Raw genomic sequence first — 11988 nt, 5'->3', positions numbered from 1 at the left:
AATTGTTTTGGAATAGTGTTTCTTTTAAACCGTATTTTTGTGGTGAAAAAAAGAAACAAACAATTTTTCATAATCATATAAAAACTTTTGATTATCAACTGGAAATGAAAACAATTTTATACTATTTATTTTGTAAATATAATAACATTTTACATATTTTTATTATTTTTTAATAATGGTAAAGAAAATCGTTGGAAAATACTAATATCTTAGTGAATAATTTTCTTGATATTTAAATTTTATTTGTATTAAAATAGTTTTATATAATTTTGAAAATATATAAAATTAATTTTCTAATAAAAAATTTATCTTTAAATAACATGTATTTTTATAAACAAAGAAATCAACAAATTATTTTATATTTAATAATTATAAAAGACGATTCAAAATAAAGTAAAATATTTGTTGAAATATGTATAAATGATAACAGTTACTTGCCCTATTTTATATATTTATAAATTATACAATTTAATAAATTAAATTTTATTCATATAAATAACATGTTCCTTATACAAAAATACTTACATTAGTATTAGAAAATATTTTTAAAAAAGTAAAATTTATTCATGCTTTCTTTTTAAACTAGTAGGTTTTACAAAAATATTCTTCATACCAGCGGCATGTTTTTCTGTAAACTTTTGATTAAAATTTGTCTTTGCTGCCCATGCACCCTGGTGATCTGTAGTATCTTCAGCCGTCAAATGTGTCCATTTAGTTCTAGAAGATTTACCAAAATTTTTAACTTGCATTACTTTAGGGAGAACAGTTTTATCAAAATTATCATCTAAAGTTGTTTCAGTAAAATCTCTACTAAGAATTTCATCATTTTTATCCAAGAAAAATGCACCTCTATGGAAGTACTTTTGTAAAAATTTAAGTTTTCCTTTTGCCTGTTTATTTGTAATAATTTTTGGATTCATCTCAAAATATTTATCACGTTCCTCTTCTGTCATGTTACGTAATTTTTCAATTTCTTCCTGCTCACGTGCATACCTTTAAAATAAAAATTAAATATAATTGGAAGAAATTTAACATACATTTCTCGCTCCTCTCGATCTCTTTTTAGACGATTAATTTCTCGTATTTTCCACAATTCATAGGCAATTTCATCATCATCATCGTCTGTAACTATCTCTGTGAGATCTAATGCATCAGCCAATTTCTTTACTTCTTCAGCTTCTTTTTCTGCTTTCAATGTCATCTCAAGTAATGAAACACTTTGCTGTTTCCGTGCCTCTTTTCGTTTTTCTTCTTCCATTTCTGCTTCCATCTCAGCTTCTTTCTCCTTCTGAATTTCTAGTAATGTGACACGATCTTTTCTTGGTACAAAGACAGGCTTCAAACGCGGTAAATCATCTTCTTCCTCTTCTGATTCTTCTTCACTACTCTCCTCCTCAACACTTTCATCTTCTGATTCATTATCATTATTGATTTCATCGTTATCATCTTTCAATTTCTGGGACTTTAATAACGTCCTTCGTCTTATAACATTATCTTCATCATCATCTAATTCAAGTTCATCCTTACAATTTATACTTTCCAATTCATCTGTTTCATCTTTTTGATGTTTTGATTTTATCCTCATTCTCCTCCTTTCAATCTCTTCTTCATCCTCAGATGATTCAGATTCTGACTGATCGTGAACTTTACTATCACGTTTTGCTGTAGTTTCCATTTTATTAGCATTTTTAGAATTTTTATTAACAATTTTGTCAAAATCATCTTTATTTATAATTTCAATACTATCATCTGATTCACTGTCACTACATGCTGGGGCTTTTCCTGCTACATATCTTTGAACTTTAACTTTTTTCATAACAACTTGTCCCTTCTCATTCTTATAAGGAACAGCAGCAACATTTGTAGTTATTTTTGATATTCTAGAAGCAACTGTTTTGTTTAATGAATTCATCTTTAGAAATAAATTGAATTATTAAAAAAATAGGCTAATATATAAAAAGGCACTAATTTATCTTTCCTTCTTGGAGAAACGTCATCCAATTTTGTTTATAAAGTAAAAGTTGATTTATAAATAAAAAATATATATTAATTATTGTTATTAAAATTATTTTATAAAAAAAAATAATTTGATAGAAAACTTTAGTGTCAATTAATGTGTATTAATTTCTGCATCTTTAATTATTATGCTGGTACTTAATCCATACATAGAATTTAAAATTAAATAATTAACATTTTTTACTATTGTATTATTATTAGAAAAACATTAAATTTTTTAAAACATTTTCTCATACTTTAAATTTTTTTGTATAAAATAATATGACATTCATACTTTAAATGTTTTAAGTTTTACTTTAAAAAAAAATTTAATTTAAAATTCCATCAACATTTCTTAAGAATAAAAAGCATAAAAATTATTTAAAATTTAAAAGTCAGCATAGTGAACAAACAATTATATTTAGATAAAATATCACCCAAGAGTATTTTTTCATTGAACTTTAATTATAAAAGTGAAGAGTAACTCTAGTAATGTTTGATATCAAAAGATCTTTATTATTTTATTGTAAATATTTAATGAAAATATAATATAAATTATCGATATTTTAATTGTCGTTTTTAAAAATTAAGTGTACAAATATTGCAACACCAGTTTTAATAATAAATAAAAAAAAATTTTTAACAATACTGGTATTCTCCATTAAATATAAATGTTTATTGGATAAAATTTTTTAATTGTATTTAATTTTATATTATTTTAATCAAAACTTATTTATAAAAGATATATTTTATGATGTTATAAAAACAACGTAAAATAGTAAACTTATTAACTTGTTTAATGATATGGAAACTTCAAGTTAATTTTGAGGCAAAAATAGTTTTTTTAATAAAATAAATTTAATAAAAATAAAAAACAATATTTTTTGTCCATAAAAACACTTTATTGTAGTATTAATTATATTACGTGAGTACAAATAAATATTAATATACCAAGTAAGGTAGTCTTACGATACCCAGTACAAAATAAAAAATTAAAAAGTACTAGTTATTATTTTTAACCAGTTAATAATTTGTTATTTGGATTCTTTTTTTTTATTTGTTCAGAAAATCTTTCAAAAGAATCTTTGAATGCCATAACTTGTAATTCACGTGGTGTGAGAGTATAGTTATCTTCTGTACTTTTATCTAAAGTTGAGTAATTACTCAGTGTTTCACTGAAATGTAATGTATTAACATTTTTGTTTTTTTTGGTCTTATCATATGTTGGAAAATAGTTTGCAAATTGAACATTTAACAGGGGGCTTAATGTTGCAACATGACTTGTGTAATCATAAATACAACATTTGCTTTCTAAATTGTGAAGTAAAGTATCAATTGCACGTATAATTTCTAATCTTCTACTTTTTGACCAATGTCTTCCACGAAAGGCAACTTTTTCATAATCATCATTAAATGGCATACAAAAAAGAGATTTTTGACTAATTATTGAAGAAGAATCTTGTAAAGTTGTTGAAAATTCAATATTAGGTAGACATTTATAAAATATATCTTTTCCAAATTTAACAATACTCTTACCAACAGGAATAAATTGAATATCCAATCTTTGATGTGTAATAATATGATGGTATTGTTGATATTGATGACGCTTTAAGATATCTGAATACCTATCATTTGACACGATAACTCCTCCAAAACGTTTCGCAGCATGAAGAACATACAAATCATCATAATTTAAAAATGCCGGTCGTCCACGATGAGAAGCACGAGCAGGAGTAAAGGTAATAATGTCAAATTTTTTTAACTCTAACAACAAATGAGAATCGGCAATAAAAGGATTATCATTATTTAAGTATATAACCGGCATAAAAATCATAACATCTATATTGCGGATCAAAAAATATCTGATAGCCGCAAGAAGACCAGCACAATTAAAATATCTAAATATTAACAATACATATTAATTTAATGTACACTTACTCTCTTTGTGGTCCACATGATCCACGAGCAATATTGCAGCCATCTAAAACCACAATTCTTGGTAAAGCTTCTGCACAAGGAGGTTTAAAAATATATTCATTTTGAACAATACGCTGAAGCTTTTTTTGGACCTGTTTATTATACAACTCTTTTAACATACCAGAGGTATTATTCATTTTAAAAATTGTGAAATAATAAATAGACAGTTGTAAAAAATTTTTTTTACTATGATTTTAAAAATATTATTAAAGCAATTTTGCATATTGAATAACCCAATTCTTATACATCTGTTTTTTGAATAGATATAATATTCTAAAATTAAATTCATAAACACATTCTATTTACAATTTATAAATAAATAATCTTTTTACAAAAAATTTTACCATTATTGTTGTTTTCTGTTATTAAATGACTTTTTAAATACATTAATTTTATTTAAATCATATAAAAAGAAATTAGTAAATATATATCTTAAATTAAAAAAATATATATAAAAGAATTATTATTCAAAAATAATAACTATAAATTTTATTACTACTTTTTATCTTTTAAAAAGTCTTTCTTCTCTCAAACTTTTAAGTAATGATCAAAAACTTTGAAATAAAAGTTGTCTATTCCAAAAGATTACAAATTTAATATAACAAGTGCATGTGATTTTAAAATAAAAACATAATTATTTTGTTGCTTTTGATATTTCTTTGTTTTAAAATGATAAAAAAACAGTAAAATTAAGTATACTTTCTTTTCAAAAAATTTGTTCACAGTGGATTAATTTGCCGCCTTTATAGGTCTAAACAACCGCTTTATTATAATTTTCTTGAATAGAATTGCAAAATTTTGTTTGGGAAAAAATTGTATTGTTGTATATATAGACTTTTGATCATTTGTTATTAAACATCTAAATAGTTTATCAAAATGTCTAAACGTAGGAAGTTTGATTCAATTTCTATTCAAAATATGGTAGGTTTTTACAAATATTTTTTTCATAATAATTAATGTAGCCTGAATCAGAAAGTAATCGAGATATAGCTGATTCCAGTGATTTTATAGAATTTGATGACGATAAAGAAAATCGTAATTTAGATTCAATATATAATCCAAATGATAAATTTATTCCTTGTCAAGAAGAAAACAATTTAACATCTCAAAACTTAGTTTCATTTGATGAATATTCAGCTTTACTTGATATAAAATTAGATCCTAAATATGATGATGAACCAAGTTATTCAACAACCAATGAAGACAGGTTAATTATAGATTACATTGAACTTGAGAATTTTAAATCATATCATGGTGTTAATAAGATGGGTCCATTTGGAAAAGTAAGTTGTTTTTTTTTGAATTAATTTTAAATACGTTAAAGAATTTTTCATGTATTGTTGGACCAAATGGTAGTGGTAAGAGTAATATTTTTGATTGTATGTTATTTGTTTTTGACTACAATGTCAAGAAATTCCGTACAAAAAAATTGTCAGATCTTATACACAGATCTTCAAATGAATCATGTAAATTTGCTAGAGTTTCTATTTATTTTAAAAGAGTTGGTAGAGTAAATGAACAATTATTTGATATTGAGGGATCTTCATTTTGTGTTACAAGGAAAATTACTGAAGACAATAAAAGTTCTTTTTACTTTAATGATAGAAAAATTAGTAGAAATGATTTGAAAGCAATATTAAAAAATCACGGTCTTGGGTTGGATCATGATAGATTTTTGATTTTACAAGGAGAAGTAGAAAGTATATCACTTTTAAAACCTAAAGCAGAAAAGGAAGACGAAGATTGTATGTTAAGTTTAATGGATGATATTATTGGAACAAGTAGATACAAATTACCTTTAGAAAAAGTTAATAACGGTATTTTGGAATTGCAATCAAAAGTTGCTATTGTAAATGCTAAGTTGAGAGAATCTGAGAAATTTAGGAATTTGTTGGAGGAAAATGCTAAAGATAATATTGAGCAAAATCGAATAAGAAATGGTATTATTGATTTTAAATACCAAAAGCTTTTAATTTTAGAATCAAAATGTGAAAAACAATATGATGAAACTAATGAAAAGTTATGTGAAAGTAAAAATATGATTAATATGAAAAATGAAGAAATTTTTGAATTAGAAAACAGTTTAAAACTTATTGAAGATGAACGAGCGGAAGCTAAAACTGAATACAAGAAATGTTTAAAAAAGGATGAAGAAATTAAATCTTCTATTGTTTCAAATAATATGAAATTAGATGAAGTCAGAGGAAAACACTCAAGATTAGAAGAACAACTTCAATCTAAAGAACGGAAGAATGAAATCCTACACCAAGAAATAAAAAAATTAGAAACTGCACCTCAAGAAATTTTAAAGGAAAAAGAATTAAATGAAAAAGAATTAAACGATGTTTTAAAACTTGAAAAAGATTTAAGTATTAAAAAAGAAAATGCCGAAAAAATCTTTGAAGAAGAAAGATTGCGATACGCTTCAGAGTATGATTTGAAACAAGACGCTGTAATTAAGTTACAGAATAAAATTGGTGGTTACAGAAACGAAAAAGAAAAACTTGATTTTAAGTTGAATCAACTTGCTAGTGGAAAGAATGCCATCGCGAAAGAGATTGAAAATCTTGAAAATTTTATAAAAGACTTGAATTTGTCAAATAAATCTAGTTTAGAAAAGAAAACAACATTATTAGAAAACATAAATGTAGCTGAAAATGAATTATTAAATCTAAAAAATAGGTATGGTAAACTTATAAAACTTATAGTTTTTTTTTAGTTCTAAAAGGTACCAAGCTGATATAAAAGAGCATGAGACAATGCTTGCAAATGAATCAGAGAAGTTTGAAGCGTTTAAACAAAAACACAATTCATTTATTGACAATGAAAATGTTTTACCTTTATCGGAAACTTACAAATTTCTTATCGGTCTAAATTATGCTGGTTTTAAGGGACGTTTAGGGGATTTAGCATCAATAGACAAGAAGTATGATATTGCATTATCAACATTAGGTGGGAGATCATTAGATATGTTTGTTGTTGAAACTATAAAGGATGGTCAATATTTAATGGAACAGTTAAGAATTAATAGGAAGGGGAGAGCTGCATTTATGTGCATTGAAGAAGTAAACAAGAAGTGTGGAGATTGTTCCAGAAAGACCGCTAATTTTGAAGGTGCAATAAGAGCATTTGACTTACTGGAAAATGTTCCTCCTGAAATAAGATCATGTTTTTATTTTGTGTTTAGAGAATCATTAGTGGTTGAAAGTTTGGATAGTATTAATTATTTAAAGGCAAAGTATGGTGAGCGTATTCCAAAAACCGTAACATTAAATGGTTGTATTTTTGAAACCACAGGAAAAATTACAGGTGGTGGTAAACCAATTTCTGGTTTAATTGGAAAAAAAAATTTTACCCACTCCAAAGTAGATGAGAATTTAAAATTAAATATAAAAGAAGAATTTAATAAATTAAGTCAGAAGATTGGAGTTTTAAAAATGCGGAACTCTCAACTTTTAGAAGAGAAACACAAGATTGACATGGAGATTAGAAAAAAAGTTTCATTCATTGAGGGATTGAAAAAAGAAATTTATTTTATTAACGAAAGTGTAAAAAATGGAAATCAATGTTTAAGTGTAAAACAAAATAATTTAAATGAATTAAAAAAAGAGTTAGATAATGTCACGGTTGATGAAGATGCGTACAACAAAATAGTTAAAGAGATTAATCTTTTAGAAGATAAGATTGTGAATGCAGAGAAAGTTCTTGAAGAAAAAATGAAAGAATTTATGTTAGTAAAAAACAATGTAGATATTCTTTATACAAATCTTGTTGAGGAGCATGCTAATAATTTAAGTAATTGTCTTACTAGAAAAGAACAATGTCAGAATTCAATTAATCAACTACAAAAAAAGTTTAATTTTTCATCAAAACAATATAAAGTTAAAATAAGTCAACAAGAAGTCAATGAAAATGAAATACAAGAATTGGCATCTAAAATTAACCATCTTCAAGAAAAAGAGGAAGAACTTTTGCATCTCATTGATAATCTAACCAAAGAGAAAGAAGAGAATGGTAATTTATTAAAAACCTTGAATGAAAAACTTAGTGGTCAATCTGATATTTCTAGAATAAAATATCAATTAATTGATTTAAAAAATGAGGTTGACCAACATCAATCACTCATATGTACATATAATGATAAATTAAAAGAACTTAAAAATAAAAAAACAGCATATTCTGAGAAGATTAAAAATCTAAAATATATATTCTATAATAATATAAATTTACTTCCTAATGAATTAACTGAATTTCGTAACGATGATTTATACTACACAAAACGTGTTGATGAATCTGAAAAAGAGTTTATAAAATTTTTAGAAAATAGCAAAAATAATAAATCAATACCAATGATTGAAGTACCATTGAAAAAATTTAGTGATGAAGAATTTGAACAAATTTTGTCAAAAGAAGAGGAAATAGAAGAAAAATTAAAAATTTTTGAGTCAGCATATCTTAATGAAACTAGTGATGATGCAGTGTCAAAATATTTAGAAAAGCATGAAATTTATTTGGGAAATCTTAAGAACTTCAATAAAATTAGTAAAATATATGAAAAACTTAAAGAAAAAAGTGATAATTGGCGTTTTGAAAGAATAAAAGATTTTAATAAGGGTTTTAGTAGAATTTCAAAATTTGTCAAAGAGGTTTATCAAAGTATAACATTTGGTGGTGATGCTGATTTGGAGGCATGTGACAAATTTGATCCATACAACTTTGGTATTCTTTATAAAGTTAGGCCACCAGGAAAATCTTGGAAAAAAATGACAAATCTATCAGGTGGTGAGAAAACTCTTGCTTCACTTGCATTAGTATTTGCCTTACATGAATATAACCCTACACCTTTATATATAATGGATGAAATTGATGCAGCATTAGACTTTAGAAATGTTGCAATAATTGGACAATATATTAAACAAAGAACTTTAAATGCACAATTTATAGTTATATCATTACGTAAAGAAATGTATGAATTGGCAGATAAATGTGTTGAAATTTGGAAACTCAATGATAAGACGAGATCAGCGTGTTCTGATATGGTTGAAATATATGAAGCTAATAAAAATTGTATTGACTTAAATGAAATCAATTCAAATTCTACTTTAAAGGGCAATCTACAAACTCTTTATGAACTATTAGATAATGCTTAATAGTTTTAATTTTTAATTTATTATGAATGTACAATAAATTTATCTTAACTTTTAATTTTTGACAATGATTTGTAATTGGTTTAGTTTTAGTATTTATGAAGCACTGTAATCTTAATATTTCATTATAATTAAAACAATTATAAATTGTAAAAAATAATTTGATACTATATAAAGTTTTATACACTTTTAACAGAATCTATAAGTTTAAAGTTAATTTTATTTATTTGTTAAAGAGTAAAAAATTTTTTAAACAATAGTAATGATAATTTTTATTTCAAATAAATTCAATATTTATTATTACACAAATAAAACAAATATAATTATTTTACTTTAAATAATGATACATTTGTCTTAAATATTTTTCAGTATATTAAAAATGAAAAATGATTCTTAAAAAAATTTTGTTTAAAAAATAACATTTTAAATTTTTATATCATTAAAATTACCATCAACATATTGGTATACAATATCTGTATGGGCGAATAATACCATTAAATTTATCAATAGGTAATCTATTAATTCTTCTATCGAAAAAAAATTTTCCACTTTCATTGGGTAAATTAGTATTTATTCTTTGGGTAAATGATTTATCATAAGGACCTGTATAAACTTCATTTCTCATATATTTATTTCCTGGTAATTTTTCAAAATCTTTTTCTGAAAAATCAAATTTAACAGGAGGAAATAAACTATGATTAAATTTAATAAAGTTAAACTTTTCTCTAAATAATTTGTCAAATGATAATCTGGTTTTTTCAAATTTTTCCTCCATATCTCTTTCTATTTTATCACTCAATAATTTTGAATAAGTTTTCTAAAATTAATTATTATTAAATTATTTTTTCTTACCATTGTATCATATGGAATGTATGTTTTGAAATAATTGTTAACTCTATCACGTCTATCATCCCAACTTAATCTAGTGTCATTCAATATACTTTCAATGTCTCTTCTTCTGTAGGCTGGTATTAAATTATAAAAATCAGAACTTAATGAAGTTTCATCTTTTGTCATTGTCATTGTACAATTCTTAGTACCATTAGATTCACAAATAACATGAATACCTTCATATCCAATTAGGTGAATTAAAAGTAATATTAATAGTTGAAAAATTATTTTATTTTTCATTTTAATTTATATCTATTACGTAATCAAAAGTATTTTTCTGAAATATTGTTGTTAAGTATTAACATATATTGTTAAAATATAGATAATATAAACAACATTCAAATGACAGGTACATTATTTTAAAATAATAATGAAACATCTACTTTCATTTTTTAAACTAACTGATGTTTATATTTTAAAAATTGTTATTTTAAATTTTTTTTAACAAAGAATAAATGAAAATGTTAATACAATAAACATAATTAAATATAAATATTTTTAAAAGTATTATAATTAGTTAAAAAAAAACACATTATATATTAATATATTATTCTTGTTAAATATAAAAAATAAATAATAATACAATATTATTTTAATGTTATAACTTGCTAACAAGAAACAATAAGAAAAATTATTATTGATAATTAAATCCAAAATTATTTCTATTGTTTTTGTAGTGATTTACTTTTTTACGATCATATGACTTTGAAGATTTTCTCTTATCACAAGATGATTGTAGATTAAATGGTAAAGATTTAGGTTTCTTAAAAGGTTCTTCTAAAAATGTGTCTTCATATGATCTTTTAGAATTTTTTGAATATTCATTTTTAAATCGTCCCCGAGATGAACTTCTTTTATTTTTTTCAAAAGATAAATCATGTTTTATGGCAGATACCCAATTTAAAGAATCTTTTTTCCCCATTAAATGAGATTCTACTTTCATTGAATTAAATATATTTCTAATGTTAAAGGAGTCATCTATTTCTGTTAATGTTTCATTAAAATTATCAAAATTGCCACTTTGGTTTTTTTCATCTTTAATTAATTCTTTAATTTGATCAACAGATAACTCTAATTTGGGAATCCAAATTCTAAAATCAATATCCATTTGAGGATTATCAAAATTAACAGTATCAAGTTTTATATTTTCTTTTTTTTTATCAATATCTTTGTAACCAAATCTTTCTTTTTCATACTCTTCCAAAACTTCTTTAGCATAAGGTGACAATGGTTCATGTGAATACTTGCAAAATTTGTCTTTCATACAATTTTTAAGAATATGAAACTTGTAGCAAGGAAATTCTCCATGCCAATAACTACATGTGCTACTTTGATTACAACTTGTATATTCATAAAATTTACATAATCTTGTTTTTCTATTTGAATCTTCTAATAAATGAGAAAAAAAACATTTTTCTCCATCTCTACAAAATCCATCTCTAAAATATTTACACATTCTAGGTCTTTTAAATTGTTCCATTGGACTATAAGAATTTTCCATTAATTTAGCTCTTCTTTGAAATATTAAATCAATTTCGTCAATTGTCAAATCATTAAAAACTAAATTATTTGTATCAGTACAATTATACTGTACCTCTTCACCATATGGATCAATTTCTGGAATATCTTTTTCTGAATATTTACAACAACTATTTTGATATGGAACACTATAATTTTTTGCTATATCATTCCATATATTTAAATCTTTCTTTTTTAAATCCTTTACCTCCTTTAATATTCTTTCATAAGGTGTTTCTAAAAAATCATTCTAAAATTATAGATATCTCGTCTCCATTACCCTACCTTCTTCATCCGTCAATTCCCCCTCTTCAACATCAACATTTTTTTTTTCAACATCAATGTTCTCACACTCAACCTTTAAACTTTTTTTTTCTTCTTCCAATACCATATTTAAATAAATAAATATGCAAAATTTTTTATAACTAGACTTTTGATTTAATATATAAAATATTTTTTG

The 11988-nt window shown here is 24.0% G+C and overlaps 5 protein-coding genes across 5 annotated transcripts; 1 reads left to right on the top strand and 4 right to left on the bottom strand.

Moving 5' to 3' along the window:
- Positions 1 to 560: 560 nt before the first annotated feature.
- SRAE_2000298000 (Microfibrillar-associated protein 1) lies at positions 561 to 1912 on the bottom strand (the record flags this gene model as incomplete). The annotated part of the gene is made up of 2 exons (XM_024654119.1): positions 561 to 993; positions 1038 to 1912. 2 exons carry the CDS (start codon positions 1910 to 1912, stop codon positions 561 to 563), a joined length of 1308 nt encoding a protein of 435 aa, XP_024507522.1.
- A 1098-nt stretch (positions 1913 to 3010) lies between these two features.
- On the bottom strand, positions 3011 to 4109 carry SRAE_2000297900 (Ribonuclease Zc3h12a-like domain-containing protein; the record flags this gene model as incomplete). Its single annotated transcript, XM_024654117.1, has 2 exons — positions 3011 to 3893; positions 3934 to 4109. 2 exons carry the CDS (start codon positions 4107 to 4109, stop codon positions 3011 to 3013), a joined length of 1059 nt encoding a protein of 352 aa, XP_024507521.1.
- Positions 4110 to 4848: 739 nt separating this feature from the next.
- Positions 4849 to 9122, top strand: SRAE_2000297800 (Structural maintenance of chromosomes protein 4; the record flags this gene model as incomplete). The annotated part of the gene is made up of 5 exons (XM_024654116.1): positions 4849 to 4893; positions 4935 to 5255; positions 5297 to 5912; positions 5952 to 6654; positions 6692 to 9122. The coding sequence occupies 5 exons, from the start codon at positions 4849 to 4851 to the stop codon at positions 9120 to 9122; spliced, it is 4116 nt and encodes a 1371-aa protein (XP_024507520.1).
- A 448-nt stretch (positions 9123 to 9570) lies between these two features.
- Positions 9571 to 10250, bottom strand: SRAE_2000297700 (Hypothetical protein; the record flags this gene model as incomplete). The annotated part of the gene is made up of 2 exons (XM_024654115.1): positions 9571 to 9936; positions 9972 to 10250. 2 exons carry the CDS (start codon positions 10248 to 10250, stop codon positions 9571 to 9573), a joined length of 645 nt encoding a protein of 214 aa, XP_024507519.1.
- A 394-nt stretch (positions 10251 to 10644) lies between these two features.
- On the bottom strand, positions 10645 to 11919 carry SRAE_2000297600 (Zinc finger, CCCH-type domain-containing protein; the record flags this gene model as incomplete). The annotated part of the gene is made up of 2 exons (XM_024654114.1): positions 10645 to 11765; positions 11814 to 11919. The coding sequence occupies 2 exons, from the start codon at positions 11917 to 11919 to the stop codon at positions 10645 to 10647; spliced, it is 1227 nt and encodes a 408-aa protein (XP_024507518.1).
- Positions 11920 to 11988: the final 69 nt, after the last annotated feature.

The sequence above is a fragment of the Strongyloides ratti genome, assembly GCF_001040885.1.
Source record: "Strongyloides ratti genome assembly S_ratti_ED321, chromosome : 2".
Lineage (NCBI taxonomy): Eukaryota > Metazoa > Nematoda > Chromadorea > Rhabditida > Strongyloididae > Strongyloides > Strongyloides ratti.
Note: the sequence above shows the minus strand (reverse complement) of the source record. Positions and strands in the feature narration are given on the sequence as shown.